Source organism: Ochotona curzoniae, unplaced genomic scaffold, assembly GCF_017591425.1.
Source record: "Ochotona curzoniae isolate NIBS_2020 unplaced genomic scaffold, NIBS_Ocur_1.0 contig_430, whole genome shotgun sequence".
In the NCBI taxonomy this organism is placed as follows: Eukaryota; Metazoa; Chordata; class Mammalia; order Lagomorpha; family Ochotonidae; genus Ochotona; species Ochotona curzoniae.
In genome coordinates, this window is record NW_024466219.1 from 4,786,636 (window position 1) to 4,809,211 (window position 22,576).

The window sequence follows — 22,576 nt, forward strand, 5'->3', positions numbered from 1 at the left end:
AGAAAGCATCTGTAAACTTTCCACCAGTGACAAGCTAAATGTTTAGAGCACTTCTTAGAGTCTTTTCACTGTAATGAGTGCACATTTAAAAAGCAACATTCTAACAAAATAGTTGAGTCCTATTTTCTAAATTTTTTGGTTCTTATTTTGCAAGCTTGCGAGTAATTTTTTACTTGGGAGACAGTATGAAGCAATTACGTGTAATTCACTAATATTCGATGTTCTGTGAAAAGGAAATTATACCCACTCTCATTAAAAACTGAATTTTTAATTTGATGAGCTAATAACTACATTACTTTCTTTAATTTTCAATTGTGAATATATGCTTAAAGGCTATCTAATAAGGCTTTTGGATCTAGAATATGGGAATAGCATTTTTCATGAGTTGGAATTTTTCTATATAGATGCTAATAATACTGAATTAAAATATTCCACATACTCATATAACAAATTTATGGCATGTTTACTGCATAATATACTATTACAGGAGAACAATTCTAGCAAATTTGATATTCAAATGGTTACTGTTTTATTTTTGTGGGAATAACAGTGCTCTAATCAACAGCTGCCATTGTCAGGTGAACCAGAAAGAGGGTGCATGGGACATTTATTTTTCCCATCCACTCTGGCTTGTTAGAGTGCGTTGTGTATTTGGGCCTAAGAGTCAGTATGTAGCTGAGGCAGGATTCACTCTGACGTTCATTTCTGATAGTCTGCATGGAAAAGTCTGAAAGAAACTTCCCTACATGGCCTATATTCAAGTCTCTCCCTCATTCTGTCCCAAACAATTTGTTTCTGAGAGCTCTGGTCATTTTAAGAGGTAAACATCAGCACCATTTATTTCTCTCCAAGAATCTCAGATTTGGCAAATATAAATAAAAATACTCAACAAATTATACAGTTAATTGGAACTGAAATGAAAAACAGATGATCGCTGGGTGTAAGTGTGCCTCAAGCATGTCACAGGACATCCTCGTTTGAGAACTGCCTTGCTCCAGTCCTTGACTGCGTCCTCAGAGCCCGTGGGAGAGTCTCAGGAGCCCTGGACTGGGCTGACACCACCAACTAGGGTCCTGCTCCAAAAGGAAGCCGGACGTTTCCAGCAGGTGCCATTCTGAATTTCTCAGTCAAGAGAACAGTGATGCGGTTCTCTTCTCTAGGTAAGTCCAAGCAGACATGTATCCAATCTGTGAAGCCTGCTTCGCCTTGAGTGACTGTTAAAACACACCTTATTAATCACAGAATCTTATTACAGCCTCTAATACTCTGGCAAAAATATCTATGAATGTCACTTCTCTGTACTGCTATAAATTTCCTTTTTCCTTCCTGTGGATTCATAGTAGCTTAGTAGGAAATTTGGAGTGATGATATTAGGAATTGTTTTTAGAGGATGTTTTGAAGAACACCAACAGCTTTGTCATCTTGGAAAATATACAGTCCTAACAGGCTCTGTACAGATAGTATAAACTTCATCATTTCATATCAGTTATGATAGCAAGAAAGACCTTCTGAATGAGTAAAGTTTGTTTGTATTGCATGTATGACACAGAAAACCACCTGAAAACTTGGAAGCTTAACAAATCTGGTGCTTTTTAAATAGCAATGGGGCTAGGATCAGTTAGCTGGGTTTTATTCTGGCAGTTCCTGGCGTCACCCTTGTGGTTTCGCTTTTCCATCGTTTTAGTCAAGGCCTCCCTCTAACAGGATCTGAGGCCTGTTAGGGATTCATTAGTCTACATTGCCCCCTTCCACATTGTGATTTCAGACCCCAGAGCCTGTACACCATCCTGCAACAGCCTCTGACTGGGTCAGGGTAGCCAATGCCACACTGGTATATTTGCTGAGCAAAGAGGACAAATGCATCAGCGTACTGGAAAGAAGAAAACTGGAGCAGGGGATTTAGTGTAACATCAGCATATTTAACCACAAAAATATTACCACTGATAAATTATTTTACTTTTTAAGGACTTGTCTGTTTTTATTGGACAGGCAGATTTCAGAGAGAAGAGAGAAAGATCTTCCACTCATTGCAACACTCCCTAAGTTGCTGCAGCAGCCAGAGCTCAGTTCATCCAAAACCAGGAGCCAGGAATTGTTTTGCATGTGTCCCCATGCAGGGTACCAAGGCTTTGAGCTATCCTCCACTAATTTCCCATGCCTCAAGCAGGGAGCTGAATAGGAAGTGGAGCAATTAGGATAGGAACTGGCACCCACATGGCATCCTAGTATTTGAAGGGGAAAAAATAGCCAATTGAGCCATTGAACTGGGCCCAAGTTATTTATTATTTAATTCCCACATTATGATGAGATGAACAGTGGATTTACATTTCAATATAGGTACAGATGTAGAAGAATCCATAGAAAATGAATCATGTGAAAACTATTTTTTAAATTTTCTGCACCAAAATCAATTTAGGTTTCAATTCCATGTTCCATGAGCTTTTCTAAGCAACCTAGCATACATTTTAATTTTTGTTTTGCATCTGTAACTCGACTATTTGGAACTTTCTGAACAGGCATAGTGTCTTAGGAAAGCAAATCAAGACACTGCTGCAGCACCTATATCATGTATGGACACATGTTTGAGTTCCTGCTGCAGCACTTCCAGTCTAGCTCCCTGTAAGTGGCCTGGAAAAAGCAGCAGGAGATGGCCAAAATGCTTGGATCCCCACCACCCTCATGGGTGCCCCAAAGTACACATTGGCTCCTAGATATATTCTGTGTCCAGCTCCTGCTATTGTGGCCATTTGGGGAATGAATAAGCAGAGAGAAGATCATCTTCATGAGTGTGTGTGAGTGTGTGTATGTGTGTATTTGCATGTGTGTTTGCGTAAATCTGACATTCAAATAAATAATTAAAATTTTTTTCTGAATGTTACTGCTCTAAATTTGTATGCCAATACCACAATAAAAAGCTTTAGCAGTCCTCCCTTAAATGTGCCGGGATTCCATATGGTCGCTGGTTCTAATCCCAGCAGCCTCACTTCCTATACAGCTCCCTGCTTATGGTCTGGGAAAGCAGTCCAGGACAGACCAAAGTTTTGGGACCCTGTACCTGCGTGGGAGACCTGGAAGAAGCTCCTGGCTTCAGATTGGCTCAGCTGCAGCTGTTGTGGCCACTTGAGGAGTGAAGCATTGGACGGAAGATCTTCCTCTCTGTCTCTCCTCCTCTCTGTATGTATCTGACTTTCCAATAAAAATAAATCATTTTTTTAAAAAAGCTTTAGTAAAAAAGCCACATGTGAAATGGATGCAAAATGCAAGGAAAATCTACTTCATACGCATATCATTTATAAATACTAAATACAATAAAGTATGCAGTATGTACTCAAAAATTTATATAGAATAAAGAAATTTAAAGTACCTATTAAATATAGAGAAATAATCTACTTAATTTGAAGATTAGTCTGTATTTCAAAGCTTAATTTAACTTGTGTACTGCAAAGTATAGGATCTATATAGGCAAGTGGCTAAAGTGGATAATTACAGTTGAAGAAACTGCAGTGTAGTGGTCATCTTGTTTAAGTAATTGAACACTGTTGTCACCGTAGAGCCTTCGCATTTTTTGTTTAACTCTCAGAATCCCCACCTCCTCCAGAGCTAGCTTTTGTCATGGTTTTCTATTATTAATTCCCTGGCTTTTCTTTGGGTTTTGTAAAACATACTTACTATTCTTTGAGTAGCATAATTCAGCAGTGCGTGAATTTCATATAAATAAAACATACACAAGAATGATCTTGCATGTATATGAGTCTTATAACCCTTTCTGAACATAATGTTCTGAGATGCATCCTTGCTATTATTATTTAATTGATCAGTATCTTCTTAATATATAATGCTTTGTGTTCTTTAACAAAGTCATCAAGTGTGCCGCTTTCATAAAGATATTGGCCTCTCTGTTCTTTAAACTTAGTATTTTTGTCACTCCTATTAAGATCTTGCCTATAAAAGTTATGCATATGGTTTGAGGAAGAAATCTAATTTCACCTTTTTTTTTCTTTTTTTCTTTTTTTCTTTTTTTCTTTTTAAAGATTTATTTATTTGTATTGGAAAGACAGATATACAGAGAGAAGGAGAGACAGAGAGACAGATTTTCTGCCCACTGCCTCACCGCTTACTTGGCCACAACGGCCAGACCTGAGCTGATCTGAAGCCAGGAGACAGGAAGTTCTTCCACCCTGCACCTCTCCTACGAGGATGCAAGGTCCCAAGGCTTTGGGTCAATCTTGACTGCTCTCCCAGGCCACAGGCAGGGAGCCGGATGGGAAGTAGAGCAGCTGGATTTGAACTGGAACCCATATGGGATCCCAGCAATTATAAGGCGAAGACTTTAGCTGCTAGGCTACTGTGCCTTGGCACTCATCTTTTCTCTAATGGAAGTTAACATTAAAGAAAAATTTACAGTGAAAAACATTTCCTTTCCCACACACTAACAACTTCAGACAGTCCTGTCACATAAGAAGTGACTTGCTTTCTTCATTTTTTCTTTATTTTCATGTACTTTCCAAATCATTTTTATTATATTTTTCAGAGAACAGAACTTCAAAGACAGTAGGTCACAGCATTCATCTCAGTTGTCTGCTGTTCTCTCTCACACTGGGAGCCTTTCACACTGTGAAAATCACCCCTGAATAAGCAAGCCTCATTGTAGTAGCAACATATCCACACAGTATCTTCAAGACTTGAAGATAATTATGGTTGTGCTATTGACTTGCACACAAGGATAACCAAAACTATCAGAAGGCAGCGAGATGAAAGAAGACTTTCATTTTGTGTCACCATATTTGAGGATTTACTGTGCGAAATGTCTTTAATGGAAATAAAAATTGTAGGTGGCTGGCATGATATCTTAGCAGCTAAATGCTCAATTTGTGCCAGGATCCCATATGGGCGCTGTTTTGCGTCCCAGCTGCTACACTTCCCATCCAGCTCTCTGCTTATGGCCTGAGAAAGTAGTTGAGAATGGCCCAAAGCTTTGGGACCATGCACCTACATAGGCGACCTGGAACAAGATCCTGGCTCCTGGCTTAGGATCGGCTCAGCTCCAGCCATTGCTGCCACTTGGAAAGTGAACCAGTGGCTCGAAAATCTTTCTCTCCGTAGCTCGTTCCCTCTGTATATCTGCCTTTTCAAAAAAAAATAGATAAATAAATAAAAGATAAAAATAAAAATTGCCTCCTACCTCTAACCTTGGACTTAACATCAAAGGTTCAAGATAACTGCCAGTAAGTGCAAATCAATAAAAATATAAATCACTTCTGTGGAGAATCTGATGCTCATTAAAAGGGAGAGGATTTCCAACACTGGGGGAGCAGAACCCCACCCTGGTTGGACTTCTTCTTGGGGGTGTTTCTAGAAAAACTGGCAAAGGCAAGATTGCGAATGACAAGGGGAATGTGCCCTACCCTACACTTGAGAATAAAACAAATTTCCTCAGACAAACCCATCTTCCTAGAGTGGAAATACCTAGAATGATACCCTGACCTTAGGATCCATGACCAATTTATAGAGAAAGGAACAAAGGGTATCTGAAATCTGAATTTTTAGTTTGGCAAAATAGCCTATGTTCACATCCTTATTCTAAATCTCCCCATTCAACAGTCCACCCATTAATTATTTATTTGTCAGGTCATAATGTAATTTCAAACACATGAACCTGAAAATGTTTATACACATTAATTCAGAAGCTAAAACTAAAACCTATTAGTCAACAAAAATGCATGATGGTAGTCCTATACAATCCTTGTATTCTTTGATTATTGTGATCTTGCTATTCTATATCTGAAATGCCAATCTGAAAAGGAAAAAAAAAACATGGTGTCCGAGGAGATGAAATAACAAAAAGAATTGAAATGTCTGGCCTAATTATTTTAACATGCGTCATATGCCTTACATTCAGAACTGATGCATTTCAGAAACTATGTCAATTCAATATGCCACATGAAGGAATTTGTGGTTGGGATACTAAACATTAACAGAATTTGACTGATCACTTTGAAAATTATATAGTCTTTTCACATGATCAATTAAGTGCCTAAACATGAAAAATAATTTCCTATCCATATGTCTTAAATATTCACTTTTTTTCTGTTTTAGGGCCAGCATACTTGATAGACAGTCCAGTAATTATTTTTGTAGGCAACTAGGAAAAATAAAAATAAGAACAAAAAAGAAGCAATTCTAATCCTTGAATCTGAGAGACTAATATTTGAAAAATAATACACACATGCATATTTAAGCCAGAGGTAGAAACACAAGAATGTTTAAACTAGCATTCAACAAAACTAAATAGAATATATGAGCATTACCAACAAACTTTCAAGTGTTTTTCGTTCATTCCTTTCACATATGTGATTCCAATAATACTTCTTTCATTCAGCCCAGAACCTCTAAAATCACATCATGCTATGTCTGCATCTGAGAGCTGATTGACCGCTAAGCCACAGCACAACAACCACAGGGAAGACAACACCTCAGACCTCAAGCTAGAGACGCCAACAGATCATGGAGACATGCTCTGACTTCAAGTTGTTTGACAGGCTGTTAAAAATCCTCTTGCAGAGTGCTGGAATACAAGACAATCATGCGATCTTAAAGTCAAGTAACTTCACACAACTTGCGAAGAAAAGCTGGCTGAACCAACAAACACATAAAATGAATGAATCAGGGCTCAGAATCTATTGACTAGCTCTGCCACATCTAGAAAAGAAATCTTTAGCATTTGTCATTTAACTTTTAAAGAAAAACAACAACAACAACAACAACAAAAACAGACTCTTAGTCTCGTAACAATCCTCTGGCTGCCCAGACTAAGAGATTTCTCATGTCACATAAACGCCAGCAATAATTTGGTGGTAATTCATGACTCTTCTTTAGCACATGGTCCCTTCTGCAAACACACACTCTGTTAAGAATCATAATTTTTTCACAATTCTTTGTAAAGCCTATGCACAGATCTGAAAAACAGTGCCCTCTTGTGCACACACAACATAAATTCTTTTATATAATAGTGTAGACACAAATCCTATACACAAAAACTTAGAACAACATTTGTGCCTACATGAATGCTCCTCCAAGAACTAGGAATTGTAATCTTCAATCATCAGGAGACAAACCAGCATGACAACTTTATATAAAACATTTTTTTGCATGGATCAACACATCTAATCCACTGAGGCGACCACTTGCATACTCCTCTGCTTTTGTATACATTATTTAGGCATTAGAGAATCAAGTCATATAATTAAATATCCAGTTTTGGCCATTTTCAGATTGTCTTATTCATCTACCAGTTTTTTTTTTCTTTAATTCCAGTGTTCTTTTTTTCTGATTCTCAATATACAATTGGTTTTCAAATGACAAATGGGGAGGTGGCCTAGCTTCTCAGTGACTAGAAGGGACTGTTTTCATTTAGGCTGTCAAATGCATCATACTGTAGCTTAAAGGAGAAAAGAAAAAAAAATCAATTGAAGAAAACTGATTTTGGAATTTGAGCTCCTTTCAAGAAGACAGTCTCCAACACAGGGTGCTTACTTTAATAGTGAGGTGTCAATGTAAAATTGGAGAGTGATACACAAGTGGTCACCATCATGTACGTGTCCCATAAAATGTGACCTCTATGAGAAATCTTTTTAAACAGCAAGAAAACATCACTATGACAGTGGTAAATAGTTTCGCTTCCGGTAGCAATGATTTTGCGTCTGAACCTTTCCCTTAGGAAAACTGTTAAACACAAACTCCAAGTATATCTCTATAATTGCTTTCCCTTTGCTTCATACCTGTATATCTTGTATCTTGTGCTAAATCCCTGCCGGCTTCTGTCCACAAAATCTGTGTATTCCTGTGAGCGATGGAAGGGTCCCTTATCAGAGAGGAGCCAGTCGAAGGGGCTTGTGGCATGCTGATCCGAAACAGCAGCAACCGCTAAAACCCAGCAATGAAGACTCAGAGCTATCCACTCCCATAGAGCCATCAGAGAGAACACTTCAGCACCAGCTCTGCTCCGCCATATCATGCTTCCACTGGGGACTTAGAGCCTTCATTCTCTTAGCTTTCCCTCAACACCTAGACAAAATACACAGGCAATTAGTTAGCCCCAACGAGACTCTTTTCTATCAGCTAAGGTGCTGAGGTGACTAAACATTAAACTTTTAATTTCATATAATATTCATAAAGTAGATAATAACAAAGGTCAATAAGCAGCAAAACAAAATACTTTTCAGAGTTGTCTGTCTTTTATACTTTGCATCCTTTTTTAATACTGATAGAATACAACACACTGTGTATAACAAACCCTGCAGCAGTCATTCAGCAGATCATAATACCTTTGTTGAGCAACAATCAGAAGTGTCAACTAATATTTTCCTGTTGAAGTGTCTCAAGAAATTGGACATAGATATTTAATGTGTTCAGACTTTAATACAAGATGTATTTGTCTGTAATTACTTTAGAGAAATACATTAAAATTAGTTAGTTATTCATTAGTTACGTCCACAATCGAATGTGGGACTAAGAGCCCTTTTTTATATAAAGAGTGTATGTCTGTCTGTCCAATTATCCATGTGTTTAGGAAGCAGCATAACAGGAAGGTAGTATTGTTCAATACTTTTTTTTTTCTTTTATTCTCTTAGGAACAAACTACTTCTTTGATATTTCACACAAAACCATAATTATTTCCAGGGCTTTACGAGATTTAAATATGCATCTTTGTCTTATCTATGAGATAAACAATCCTACTTGAAAAATTTCTCAAGACGTGAAGACAGACAATGCAGATCATTCATAAAGGATGAAACTGCATACATTACATTATAACCATCCAAGAGTCAAGTAGCAAGAGATGTCACCCCAACAGTGTGTTGGGTAAAACACAATGTTAACTTGGAATTTAGCTCTGCATCCTCATCAACTGTTTCAACGTGTTGCATGTATGCACATAAAACCATGCCATGCTCAGATTCTACTTAAGAGCATGTTTCAGCTGTAAGCTTTTCTGGTCACTAAAACAGCTTTAAAAACAATGTCAATTATCTGTATCCTGTAAGATACTTTAAGGTAGCCAATGTATGTTCAGGACAAAGACAGCTTTCATTTCCTTTTCAAGCTATGATCATCTAATTACAAATTTAATTCTAAACAATTTTATAGGAGTTATCAATTCATTGGTACATATGAAATGTCTCAAAATGGGAGTACAATTTCTGCCACTTACGTCATCTAATTCACCATCTTACCTACTATGAAATTGTGATTTGCACAATAAAATAGATAGTTTGTGCTGCTGTGGTGACTAAGGAATACAATGTTTTGTAAACAGCACAGTAAGTTTTATTTTTGATGGCATTTAAAATATGAATATACCAGGAAGCAATAGCAAAGTATAATAGAAAGATTTGAAATATTAGCTGAAAAATTATAGACCTCATTTAATTATTGCAGAAGTGTAGTATAACTTTCAATTCTCCAAAGAAACAAGTACTTTTCAACACATTGCTTTCTTACATGAAAACTATATCATCTTAAAATAAATTTTATTCACATTAATAAACTGAAAGTTATTAATATGAAAAATGGCATAGTATAATCCCCCATAAAATTATATATTGCTTAACTTTGCTAAACAAACACACACATTTTCAGTTTGCTGTACAATTTCAATCAATTATATCCATGGTCACATCATTCAAGCAGAACTTTCTTAAAACCAGATTTGTGAATAAGAACGTTGTCAAAAATATTTAAACAAGAATTATTTCATCTTTGTCCATCAACAACTCGGAATACATTTCATAGAAAACTAAATAAATTTTTCTTCTAATTCATCCATCTCTGATCAACATCAGGAGGAAGTAGAGACAATGGTTAGTAGCAGGGCTGGAGTCAGACTGGCTGTACCAAACCTCAGCACCCCTGCCAATTGCTGTGTGACTTCCAGAAAGTGCTGACATCTTTGATGTCACAGATGCCTTAACTATGGCAAAAAAAAAAAAAAAAACCTGCATGAATTATTGCTGTAAAGCACCTAGAATAGCACCTGGCACAAGGTAAGGACATCTGATAAGTATTTGCCCTAATATGAAATTACGTAAGTAAGTGTCACGAAATTAAATCCAATAGTTGGTACAATTTTAACATTGTCCTTGTTAACATTCAGATTTTTCAACATGCAATTATCCTGAATCAAACTTTAGTGTCACCCTGAACAAAGGTGATGAGGATATATCATAGTCTTCACATTCTACAATTTTTATGTTATCATGCATGTTTGGGGTGTAGTTAAATGGTCATTATTTTAGAGTAAGTAATTATCTCATATAGCTAGGGATCTATCTTAAGAAGAAGGAAATTTTATATTTAATTATATAGAGAGAACTGTCTACATATTACTAATTGCATGCTACTATTGGAGTTTACATATGTGTTGGGATGTTTTCCCAATTCTGTTCAGAAGTGAATTTTCTGAGACAAAAGTCTGTGATCTCATGGAAAATCAACCTTGTCCAAAGTCAAACTCCTGCAGGCTCTCTTAAAATCCTATAGTTTTTATGGTATTTGGAAGACATCTATAACCAAAATAAAATAAACAGAGAAGTTTTACTGAAGAAGTCTCTCAAAAGAATCCTTTGTTTCTTGACTCTGAGTTGCAAAACAGAGTCAGGTAGTGAGTGGGCTTTAGACTCAGCGTTCACAGACAGAAGTACATACTGAGCTGGATTGTGCAGAAATGGGTGAACGAGTATCTGCCTCCTCTGCATGATGAGAAGACTTTCCCAAGCCCCTTTGTTAGGACTGGGACAGCAACCACCTCAGTCCTCGCATAAGATAGAAACAAAATATTGAGTTAAATGTGAGCTCATCATTGTTCACTCTGTAATATTTTAAAGTGGCTCACAGAGAACAAGATTTTCTGGAAAACATAAGGGAAGGAATAAAACAGAATGAACAAAAAAAATTAAAACTGCTAAATAGGAAATATGACTTTAAGGTGTGGTAATAAATTCAAGAAGAATTGTTCGGATTTTTCTTTTAGTAATATTAAAGCAAAAACATTGAAACATTCAATGTTCAAAAACATGTAGTACATAGCCTGCTCTTAAAATAACCCCAGTGTGGGTATGGCCTCCTGATTGTTATACTTGCAAACTGTGCTGAAAACCTGTTCAGAAAGAAAGCATGTCACAGGCATATTACACAGACAGCACCGGATATCCACATATGTAATATATCCAATATAGAATATTTATGGAACCATTTATCTAAAATATGAATACTTGTGCTTGAAATGCAATGCATAATATGTTGAAATTTATGAAACATTACATATAATACTAAAATCTATTCAAAGTTTTGGGAATTCCCACCTTTCATATAACATCCTTTACATCGATGATTAATCTGATGGAAACTTATTTTCAGACAATAACATTCCACCAACCACTTCAAGGCAAGCTGTTTCACACCAATTACAACTGCTCAACACTTAACGTTCTATGCTCTATAATTTCTCCCTTTGTATTTGCACTTTGCCTGATTTTTGCTGGCCACATGTCCAAAGAATTACTCTTGAAGAAAACAATTCAATAATTTGAATATGTAAAGAAGTTCCGTAAAACTACTGTATCAAACATCCATTTTCTACAGTGTGAAACCTATAGAAATTAAGAAAAGTAAAGCAAAAACTTATAAACCCTTCAGTAGATTCACTAACTTAGATTTTACTATTTTTTCTTTCTCTCTTCTCCCTGAAGAAATTTTAAGTATTGAACAAGAGCTAAAACAAAATTAACGGAGGCCATACAAATGCTCTTCCAAGAGCATATAGTGTCATATCCTATAAAAATGATAAATATTTACTGTCACTAACATAAAGATGATTGTAAATAAAAAATGAAGAATCTTTAAAATAACATCTTCAATGCCAAGAATTATATATTTGTGAAACCATATCCCTTCCAAATACTTTAACATAATGTGTTATTCTGTGAGTTATTCTACATTATTACTTGAGTAAATAGTTAGTATTTCCACTGTGAAGTCTTAGTATTTTTTTTACATTGGGTTATTCATTGTTTCAACTCCATTTTGGTAGAATTAGTAACACGAAAAACTAGAATAGTAAAGCAAATCCTACTGACCACCATCAAAGCTACACCCAAAGAATGCGGCATACAGTGCTACTTTCATTTGTTTGTTTGGAAAACTGAGTAAAAAAGTGAATAAACACACACTGCCAAAAGTATTTAGTGGTAAATCATTTCAAATCAAGCTGAATGCAAAATTCTCTATGTTTGACCATACTAAAACTGATTGCAGACTGAAAATTGGTTATTAACATTCTGTCACTTTCCAGGGAAAGTTTAATTATAAAGATGAGAAATCATGATGAAAACTGCAATAAAATTAAAATTAAGGAAGGTTTTCTTAGGCTACCATAAGCAAATGATCTTAGTAACTATATATTCTGGATTTTTAGTGATGCCTGCTTTGTTTTCAGTAATGGTGATGGTTTCAGTCAACAAAATATGATTTGATCTAATGACTTTTGAGTCATGAACTATAAGCTCCAAAGTAAGAAAACTTGTTTCAGGATTATGTGTATTATTTATTGAGCTGGAAAGTCTAACCATGGTCAGTATGACTTAATTTACCTATCTCCAGAGAATTTACAGGATTAATTCAATAAGGTTTCATTACTCAATTGTATCATCAATTACTTATAGTACTGCTGAAAGGAATAAAAGGGACTATCCAACATACTTATAACAGAGTTGGTATCTCACGAGGGAAACATAATAAAATTTCAGTGAAATTAGATGACTTATATTATTTTGCTGAAATGCAATCATAAAATTTTAATTAAGGTCTGTTTTCTTATATTCTCAAGCACACCAGGAAATGACAAGAATATGAGGTACATATCCAACAAGAATTATTTTAAAGGACAATAGTGTGAAAATCCAAGGCTACAGCCAAAAATATATTTCACGTTCCCATATGGCAGGAAGCATCCCTGGATTTATGGAATATAGTTTTAAATTTAGGCAATGATTTTCTAAAACAACAGCTAATACTCAAATATTTCATTTGATGTACATGTCAAACGTATATGCTGGGTAACAGAACAACATCCTGCATGCATACATATATCCTATTTTTGAATGTTCAGAAGGTCCATAAAGCCTACAGTCACAATGATGGAAGAGTGAGAGTTATTTTTCAGTGTTATGTCTCATCACAATGTTGCACTAAAGACGCCCGCTTTACTATTCTGCTGAAATGCAGGCTATTTGCTATAATTTTAGATTCCAGATAATCCCAAAGGATTCTTTCTACATCTGGATATTACTTATTTAAAGGCAATAAATTCTAAAATACCCAAGTGAACTAACTCAAATTTGATATTTCATTATACAAAAGCATCAAATAAGCTGTCAACTTTTAACTTCTTGCATACAGTATACAATGTGGGCCACTGATACGAACCTTAATGTGGCTGCACTCTACCAGCAAACAGAGAATGGCAGCATGATCGATGTGCTTTACTCTAAGTTATCAGTCTATTCAGAAAAGTTAAGAAAGTGATATTCACTTTTAGGTATACAGATTATCAGTGAATTTTGTAACTAGGAATTGGAAAAAGTCCTTTTCTTATGCTTCAGTATTTAAGAAAAACAGTTAAAAGTTAGTGATAATCTCCAAATCAAAACATGATTCAACTAAAAGTGTCACAGCAACCTGAATATACCCAATCTGTGATTACAAAAATAGATTAAACAGACATTTGTTTGAATTAGTAAATCAATTTGAATGTTAAGCATAACTACCCTGGTGGGTTAATAACTACTTTTCTGGAAACTATTTTTTCTGAAAACAGCAATGCTGGAAATCACTAAAATAAGCATAGAGTGGGGACAGATACCCATTCATAAATTTCCTAAATTTTTACAATGTGATGTGATTATATTAAACCTTTTATTCATATCCAGATTATGAGGGACTGGCTGGCATGGATTAAGTTTTACTAATCTATATGTCCCTGTTACTTATGCTACCTTGCACACAGCACCGTTTCAGAATGCACATTGAACTGAACTCTCTTTTAAGCACTGTGGGCTAAGTCATTATATCTGCTTACACCAGTAGGAGACTAACAGTACAGTCATCTCTTCACAAGGCATTGCTATTGTGACTTCAGCCATTTTCCTTTGCTTCCCTTGTAATAAATTGTTTCCTTGTTTTAAATCCCAGCGTACGGGTTAAAGCCGGCATTAGAAGTATATCCTGCTAATCATTTAACTCTGGTAAAGTTGTATCCCAAAGGGTCCTTCTTCTTATTTATTTGAACTAACCAGGCATTGCAGGAACTCTGAAGTACAACTCTAAGTACTACTCTGAGTTTATGCTGCAAAGGGAAGTAATCCCTTGCTTAGTCCTGTCAGTAAAACTGTGCCCATAAAGGCAAAGTTAAATGCCACTACCTAATGGTGGGCCACATTTGAAAAAATGCAAAGGTTGAGTCCCCTTCCTTTATTCTGTCCAGAACAGAGGGGAAACAGTTCTTAAAAACTGAAAGTGTAAAAAGCACCTGGGCTGCCACATACAAACAGTATCAACACTGATGACCACACCACAGGTATCTGAAAAGACTCAGATTGTACCTGCTTTTCATCCCTAAGTGGCCAGACACTCGAGAATAAAATTAAAATAAAGGATGTTCAGAAAAACTACACTGTGAAAAAATCTAATTTTAAAGGGAAATATGATCAATGCCTTAGCAAAGACTATCCTTGACTCAATACCTCTGCCTTTTCAGAAAGGCTCCAAAAGTTACACTCCACATAATCATGCCCAGCCCTTACATGTGCCAGGCTCCACCAGCCTCCACTACCCTCAAGCAATCTGTTCATTCTGACCTGTCAGGTCAGCTTAGCAAGAATAGTGCAGATCTCCCAGGACTCCTCATAGTCATTTCAAGTGCACGGACTCCTACCCTACCCTTAGCTCAGAATTAACGCTTGGTCTTTTTCTCTGTGTATTTGAAGTTGAGCCAAACTGTCCTACTCTAAATCCCATGTTAGAAGTTCCCTTGAATGGATGTCTTAGCATGCTTCAACCAGCACCATGGAAAACCTTTCCTTTAATGGCTCCAGAACGTGTCTCCAAATTAACATAGTTCTCTAACAAAACAGTGAAAGAGGTAGCAGTTTCAATAAAAATCGCAAGACTCTACACACAGCGATAGAATAAAAATAATGGTTGCAACCATCAAGAATTAATATGGATACACTGTCTGGCAATAAAATTCTACCTTAATGGCAAGGTCTAATCATGATACTAAATTTTTTTTTGTCACTACAGAAGCTTTGCCACACACAAGTCAAGTTAGGGAAATTTGAGGAATATAGCAGTTTTAAAGATTTATTATTATTATTATTATTATTATTGGAAAGGTGGATATACAGAGAGGAGAGACAGAGAGGAAGATCTTCTGTCCGATGATTCACTTCCCAACCAAGTGAGTGCAATGGCCGATCCTATGCCGACCCGAAGCCAGAGACTCTTCCGGGTTTCCCACGTGGGTGCAGGGTCCCAAAGTTTTGGGCCGTCCTCAACTGCTTTCCCAGGCCACAGGCAGGGAGCTGGAAGGGAAGTGGGGCTGCCGGGATAGAACCAGTGTCCATATGGGATCCGGGGCGTGCAAGGCGAGGACCTTAACCATTGCGCCACCGTCCCAGGCCCGAATATAGCAGTTTTAAAAGATTTACTCAGCATCAGATTATGTGCAAGGTATGTACAACGGTACATATTATTTGCACCTGACTTGAAGGACAATGCCCTCTCTTTTAGTATTTTAAACCTGTAGAAATGTGTTGCTTATATTTTCAATGATGTTGGACAAAACCTAAAAATATATCTTTTATCCAGCGGAGACTTTAACATTGGCCTAACTAAAGTGTTATTGATAATAAAGAAAAGACTGAATGCTTGGGTGAATTATATTGGAGTTGGAAAATCAAGTGACAATACATTTCTTGGTCTATCATAGCACTAAAATCTTCCCTGCAGTTCACCAAACCTAAGAGGTGAAACATGCTGCCTAATTAGAAGTTATTAAAAGTGTAAATAAGAGAGTATCTTCTGATTTTGTTCACAAAGGAAATGTCACACTTAAAGAACTTTTAGAAAATGTTCAGTACTTTTAAAAAAAGTTAAAAAGAAGTTTTGATTAGCAGGTCATAGGGAAAACTTAAAAATTTCAAATAATAATCTTCATGTTTCTTTTTTTTTTTTTTACATCCATGTGTAGGAAGATAGAAAAGCTCAAACATTTGAGCCCAGGAGTGCCTTATTATTGTCAGTAGAATCCAAAACCCCTTCTTTCCCAGCTTTAGCTGTCATCAGTTCAAAGATCATGCAGTTTAGGCAACAAAAACAAGAGATTTATGTTTGCTTCACTTGTTGTAGCTGCAACACCCACAACAGGATCCAGCATATGCAAAAACCCTAATGAATGACATTATTAATAAGTGGAGAGAATAAAACTTAGATTTCTGAAATAAAACCTTAGAGGGTAAATTTGACTTTTCATTCATTTTAGTAGCAAAAATCATAAGGAATAACCCTTTGCAAATGTTTGTGTTCTAGAACTAGAAAAGATAACATATTTTGAAATATGCAACACATGCACACATGGGCAAGATACCAACTAAAATATACCTCTGAGAGCTGTAATGACATTAATTTTTAACAATTGACCTGGCTCCTCCACTTTAATTTCCCTCAAAATAAAATATATCCTTAATGGACCTTTCCCTAAACCAAGGAACAAGTCAACTCTTGTATCAGAATTATATTTACAATATCAAAATTGGATGTATGTGAAAATAAAATATGTGGCCAAGCATTACATTTGCTTTGGGTATTAATTAAATCAGTGTAATTCAGATAGAAAATAATTATAAGCATCTTATGAGTAATGATGATACCTTTTCATTATTATGTTCCCAAGGTTTACCCTAGTGCACATAATTCATTAGACATACAAGGAACATTTTTTAAAGTCAATAACAAGATAGGAAGACTGTCTCTCAAGAAATAGCTCAAGCTTTATCTGCTGCTCTACAAAACCTTCTGAACCATTACAGTAAACATGTGCAACTTCATGTTTCTACTTAAAGAATGCCTTTCTAGTCCTAACCCTCCTCACAGCCATCTTTTGAAAGATGCTGGCATAACCCATATTATCACATAGTCTAAGTTCTTTTCATGGTGCTGATAACACTGGGGAGGAGGTAAGCTTCAAAAACATGATGGAAAACATAATTAAAAGCAAAGTTTAGGGAGGACATTGTGTCACAAAATGTTAAAATGCTGGTTTGGATGCCCAAGCCTCACATCAAAAGGACAGTTCCAGTTCTGAGTCATGGCTACTCTGTGCTTCTTGTCCACCTTCCTTTTATCCAGGCTGGAGGCAATGCAGGATGTCTAAATGGAGTTCCTGCCTCCTGGCTGTGGCTTGGCCCATTCCAGCTCCTGTGAGGATTTGTTGGATGAGACATTACACGGAGGATATCATGCATACTCTCTTCCTTTTCCTCTTCTTTCTGCCCCTACTGCCACTTCTGTCCATCTGTGCTGCCAATAAACAAGCCTTTAAAAATAATAGAATTTTCTTGTTCTAAATTTGAATAACTAGTTCTTTCATGATCTATATTTTATACAAACTTTGCAAGCTGTCATGCTTTCTGGCTTTCTAACTAACCTTTTAAAGTTAAGCATCTGCCTACATTCTTGTTCCTGGGCATAAGATTTTGAAATAGGTGGTATTTCCAAAGACCACTCTTATCGAAATATTACTTTAACTTCTAAAATAGATGAAACTGTTCTGATTCTCTAAAGGTTGTATCATGCTATATTTCAAAAGAAAAGAGAGTACACATTAAAAATGATCTGCATTTTTAAGACATTCTATGTACAAAATGATTCAAATGTTGAAGGAGATGATAAGAAATACATAATAAATGAGTCATTACTATGCATGGCAAATACAGACTACTAACCATTAGCCACCCAGCATGTCTCGTATACGTGAACTGACCATTTTTGAGATCCCGTTGTCTAACTTTGTTAGGAATCATCTAGAATCTATTCCACAGGACAGATTTTAACTAAATTTATCTGAGACCAAAATTTGGTAATAGAAATATTTTCTCACACGATTAAACTTTCTTAACTACTGAAAAAAAAAAGTTCCTCTTCAGCAGAGACCACAGTATACTGTTAACGGCAAGTTAGCAAGGCATGCCGATTGCAGCCATTTTATGATGACAGAATTACATCGTCACAAATTAGCTTATTGCTCACTTTATTACTGAAGATTGTGGCAGTTTTAGCAATTCATATCGGAGCTACAGATTCAGAGATTTGATGGACTTAAACAGTAGCTGTCTACGATGAGTGTGAAAGACAGGATCACAGGAATTAGCTTCCATGTTCATCGTGATTCATCTCCAAATGATTAGGTGTTGTTTTGTCTTTCAAATTACTTAAACAACATAAATGTTAATGAGTTTGTATCTTCTGGCTTGCTGAAACATACAGATAGAAACTTTCCAGAGGCCAAGAAAATAGACAGACACTTGGAATTATGTTTCTCACAGTTAGTGGTAATTGTACTACTTTATAGTCAAAAGAGATGGGTATAAATTTAAAATAAACAATCTTCATGCAAAAGTTCTGAAACAGGCAGTGACATATACTGTGAAAGTGTGTGTGTTGGGCCCGGTGCGGTGGCGCAATGGTAAAGGTCCTCGCCTTGAAAGCCCAGGGTCCCATATGGGCGCCGGTTCTAATCCCAGCAGCCCCACTTCCCTTCCAGCTCCCTGCCTGTGGCCCGGGAAAGCAGTGGAGGATGGCCCAAAGCTTTGGGACCCTGCACCCATGTGGGAGACCCGGAAGAGGCTCCTGGCTTCGGATCAGCATAGCATCGGTTGTTGCGCTCACTTGGTTGGGAAGTGAATCATCGGACGGAAGATCTTCCTCTCTGTCTCTCCTCTCTGTATATCCGCCTTTCCAATAAAAATAAAAATAAATCTTAAAAAAAAAAAAAAAGAAAGAAAGTGTGTGTGTTGATAGCATGGAAAGAATGGTTAACCTATAGGCTACATCTCCACTCAGAGGTAAGATGTATGATTACCACAACTTAAGAAGGGTTAAAATTAATCCTCAAGGTTAGATGGAATGCCCTTCCAAAAAATTCTTTATGAATTGCTTTCACTTTGTTACGAAGTCCAAACTCCAATTCTCAGGGTAGACCCAGTCCACTTTTCTTAGTTTACATCAAGAAGAAAACAAGACAACAGAGCTCTCCATGACTGTGACAGTGACTGAAACCTTCAATGACCAGAAAATTAGAGCAAATATTGAATCATCATTGTTTATTCAAAAATGATTCAACAAAATTAATATTTAAAAAAAAACCCTTTGGAGTGGAATATACACTTAGAAACAAAAATGTACTTTCCCCATGGTGTTGTTGGAAGGTACCTGGTAATTCACTTTATTCTGGATTATTCAAATCATTTTATTCTAGACTACTGTTTTATTCTTCATTTTTAGTACAATCTTGAAACTATTACTTATCTCAGTACTTTGTAAGAACTCTCATTTGTTATTACCTTGTAAGTACTTAATTTGTAAGACAGTGTATTACATTGTGTCTTTGAATATTAGTAAATGGTCTAGGTGGATAACAAGAAATTGTATTAAAAATTCAAGTAGGACCATGCAATGTTAAGTGTTTCAAATAACCTCTCTGCATTAATATACCAAGTATATTAGTATACTTGGTTATATATAAGAAGCCTTTAAGAAAAGCATGCATTATAAGCCTTAAGATAATATTTTGTACAACTTAAAAACAAGATTTAGCCAACATTTCATGATCATTCTTTTTAAAATTGAAGAGTAACTTTAATGCTATTTAAGAGATGCTTACTTCTGAAAATGACAGTTCCCTGTCTCTATAAATATGTTTACAGAGTTGATTTTTCACACTATCAGAAATGCTCCCACAGTGAAGACATGAAAGATACTTAAAAACATTATCCACCCCAAAACATCCTAACTGCATCAGTTTTGTTCTATATTTACTTTAGCTATAACAGAAAGGGCTCCTGAAGATCACTAGCAAATTGGTAGTTGAATAAACCCATGCTTTTATTTCTGAATCTATTATTTAATTATTTTCCAGATAGGCTGAAATTTGTGAAATCACTTGAAATGATTTAAATGAAAAAAAAATTTTTAAAGTTTTCCCTTGTAGAAACAAGCGTCTAATGAGTCCAGAAAGAAACTAGATGTCCATGTTCTGGCCACTACATGACAATGAGAAATCTAAAATTTATGCTTACTCAATTCTGGTCTTCTCAAGGCTAGATTGTTTTTTAATAGTGTAATATTACAGCTTTAAAAATTAACAAAATGTAAGAGTCCAGAAAAGTTAATAAAAAGCAGCTCCATCTTGATGAGCTTGGCAGATATTCACGAAATTCAGAAACAGTAAGTCTATCTATATGTATTCTTTCACAATAAATCTATAGTATACCTAAATGCAACACACCATTATGAAGGAATAATTCTTACATAGCAGAGAGCTACAATATATCTGAATGTAATGTTCACATGTTTATTAATTTAATCAATAAATGTGTGCTTTATAGATTTAATTTGCTGGAACTATAATATGGCAGCTACTTTACTAGCTATTAAAGGGAATCTGCTATGCTTTGGGTGCTCTCAAAGGCCTCCACATCCAAGTAAACTAGGGTTTCAGCTTTAAAATAAATACCTTTTTAAAAAAAATAACAATTGAAAGTAGGTCACACAGTGGATAAGTACCCCTTTTAACTTTAAAAATACAAAAAGTAAATTTTAAAAATTGTGAAATGTGATTATTAAGAAATCACAAATATAGAAAAGTGACAACTACATGGTTATCTACAGCTCAATTTACACTTTTTCAGCTAAAAATATACACTAAAAAAATCAATATAACCACCATTTCAGAATAAATTCTGATAAATCCAATCAACTCACTGTTCATAATTTATTAATGACATCTTTTAATCTTTGTGGAAAAGGTACTGGCTAATGAAGTTGAATTCCATTATTATCACTTCACTAGTTATAATTAGTTTTTCCAAGGATCAAATTGGACAACATTACACAACTATTTGTATGGATGCTTTATTTAGAACATCAGGCATAGAGGAGTGAATCTACAGCTTATTAAATAATAACCTGTGTGGCATTTGTAACGGGTTAGGATTCTAAGTGATTAATTAGATACAAGTTTTCCTGGTAGCTTATCAAATATGCATCAAAATCATGGTGATAAAAGCTCTGAAATGTTACTGATGAGGACATTTGGTGGCCAGTGTAAAATGGTCACAGCGGCTATGTGACATTGTTTTGAAACATCAGAAAACGGGCCAGACCCTCCAGATTTGTCGGTAGTAGGTGGGCCTTTAGAGGGTGCAGCTAGATTTCATTTTTGGAGAGTCATTTGTCCAATTCCAGAATAAAATAAACATTATTATCATGCTGTCTTCTTCTAACTAATAATTAACAATAGTATCCATTTGCTCTTCTTTAGAACTAATGAATTATAACACCGTGAACATTAAATCAATAAAAAAAAAATCAAAGAGCAGTACATGGAAAAACTGCTCCATGTTGCATTCCTAAGTTTCTAAATGAATGATCCAAATAGTTGCTAAATTAAAATGCCTACAACATCAAATGTTGCTCCATTTTTTTTCTGGCAAAATTTGTGTCTATCTTTTTTCTAAGCCTTTCCATACTAAATTTGTAATGCAAGAGTATTTTTCTCTAGTTTCAGTGAAGCATAGCTATTATCAGGTTGATAATACAAATTGGCTAAGAAATCAGACTCTCTTCTTCATTAGAACACGAACAGATCAATCAAAAGTCAACCAACCTATAAAAGCCTTCTCCCAAAATTGCAGTAAGACCAACACAAAAGCACCGTAAGAACTAACAGCCCTCCAGAAGTTGTAGCTGTTTTGTTTTTCTTGAATTCCAAAATATCAACAAACACACTAACAAAGGTGTTGATTAAAGACTTTTAGCATCATGACATATTGGACCAAGAGTCAATTTTTTAAAAACTAATGAAAATGCAAAGAATATGTTTTGCAAGATAAATTTTCACATCCTTTAAAAACATCCTCATTTCTGTTTAACCTTTCCTACAACTTTCTACATTATATCATTTCTCCATATAAGGTCACATTAATCAAGTAGAACCAGAATAGAAATTGAAGCACCTTAACTCTCCCCAATATTCCATGACTAAAATAATAAATTTTAGAATACACTGTGAACTGTAAGCCACACACTTAACATCCAAACACAGTTGTGATATTTTGTAAGACGTATATTTTTTTACTAATCTTGTCTAACCGTTGTCATATTCTCATTTGTGTCTGACCTCTTTTTACTACTAATATCCAAGGTTCTAAATTGGATTTTAGACTTATTTCAATAAATAACT

At 35.6% G+C, this 22,576-nt stretch overlaps 1 protein-coding gene across 3 annotated transcripts in view; it reads right to left on the minus strand.

Annotated features, from left to right (window-relative positions):
* Window positions 1-22,576, minus strand: part of BRINP3 (BMP/retinoic acid inducible neural specific 3) — a 397,330-nt gene that overhangs the window by 370,312 nt on the left and 4,442 nt on the right. Inside the window, exon 2 of one of the 3 annotated variants that reach the window (XM_040985188.1) lies at window positions 7,779-8,064. In XM_040985188.1, the coding sequence (XP_040841122.1) occupies window positions 7,779-8,014 (236 nt within the window). In that variant the 5' untranslated portion in view covers window positions 8,015-8,064. Of the gene's footprint in view, window positions 1-7,778; window positions 8,080-22,576 lie in introns of those variants that run through there. The other 2 variants (XM_040985190.1, XM_040985189.1) reach the window with 2 other exon arrangements.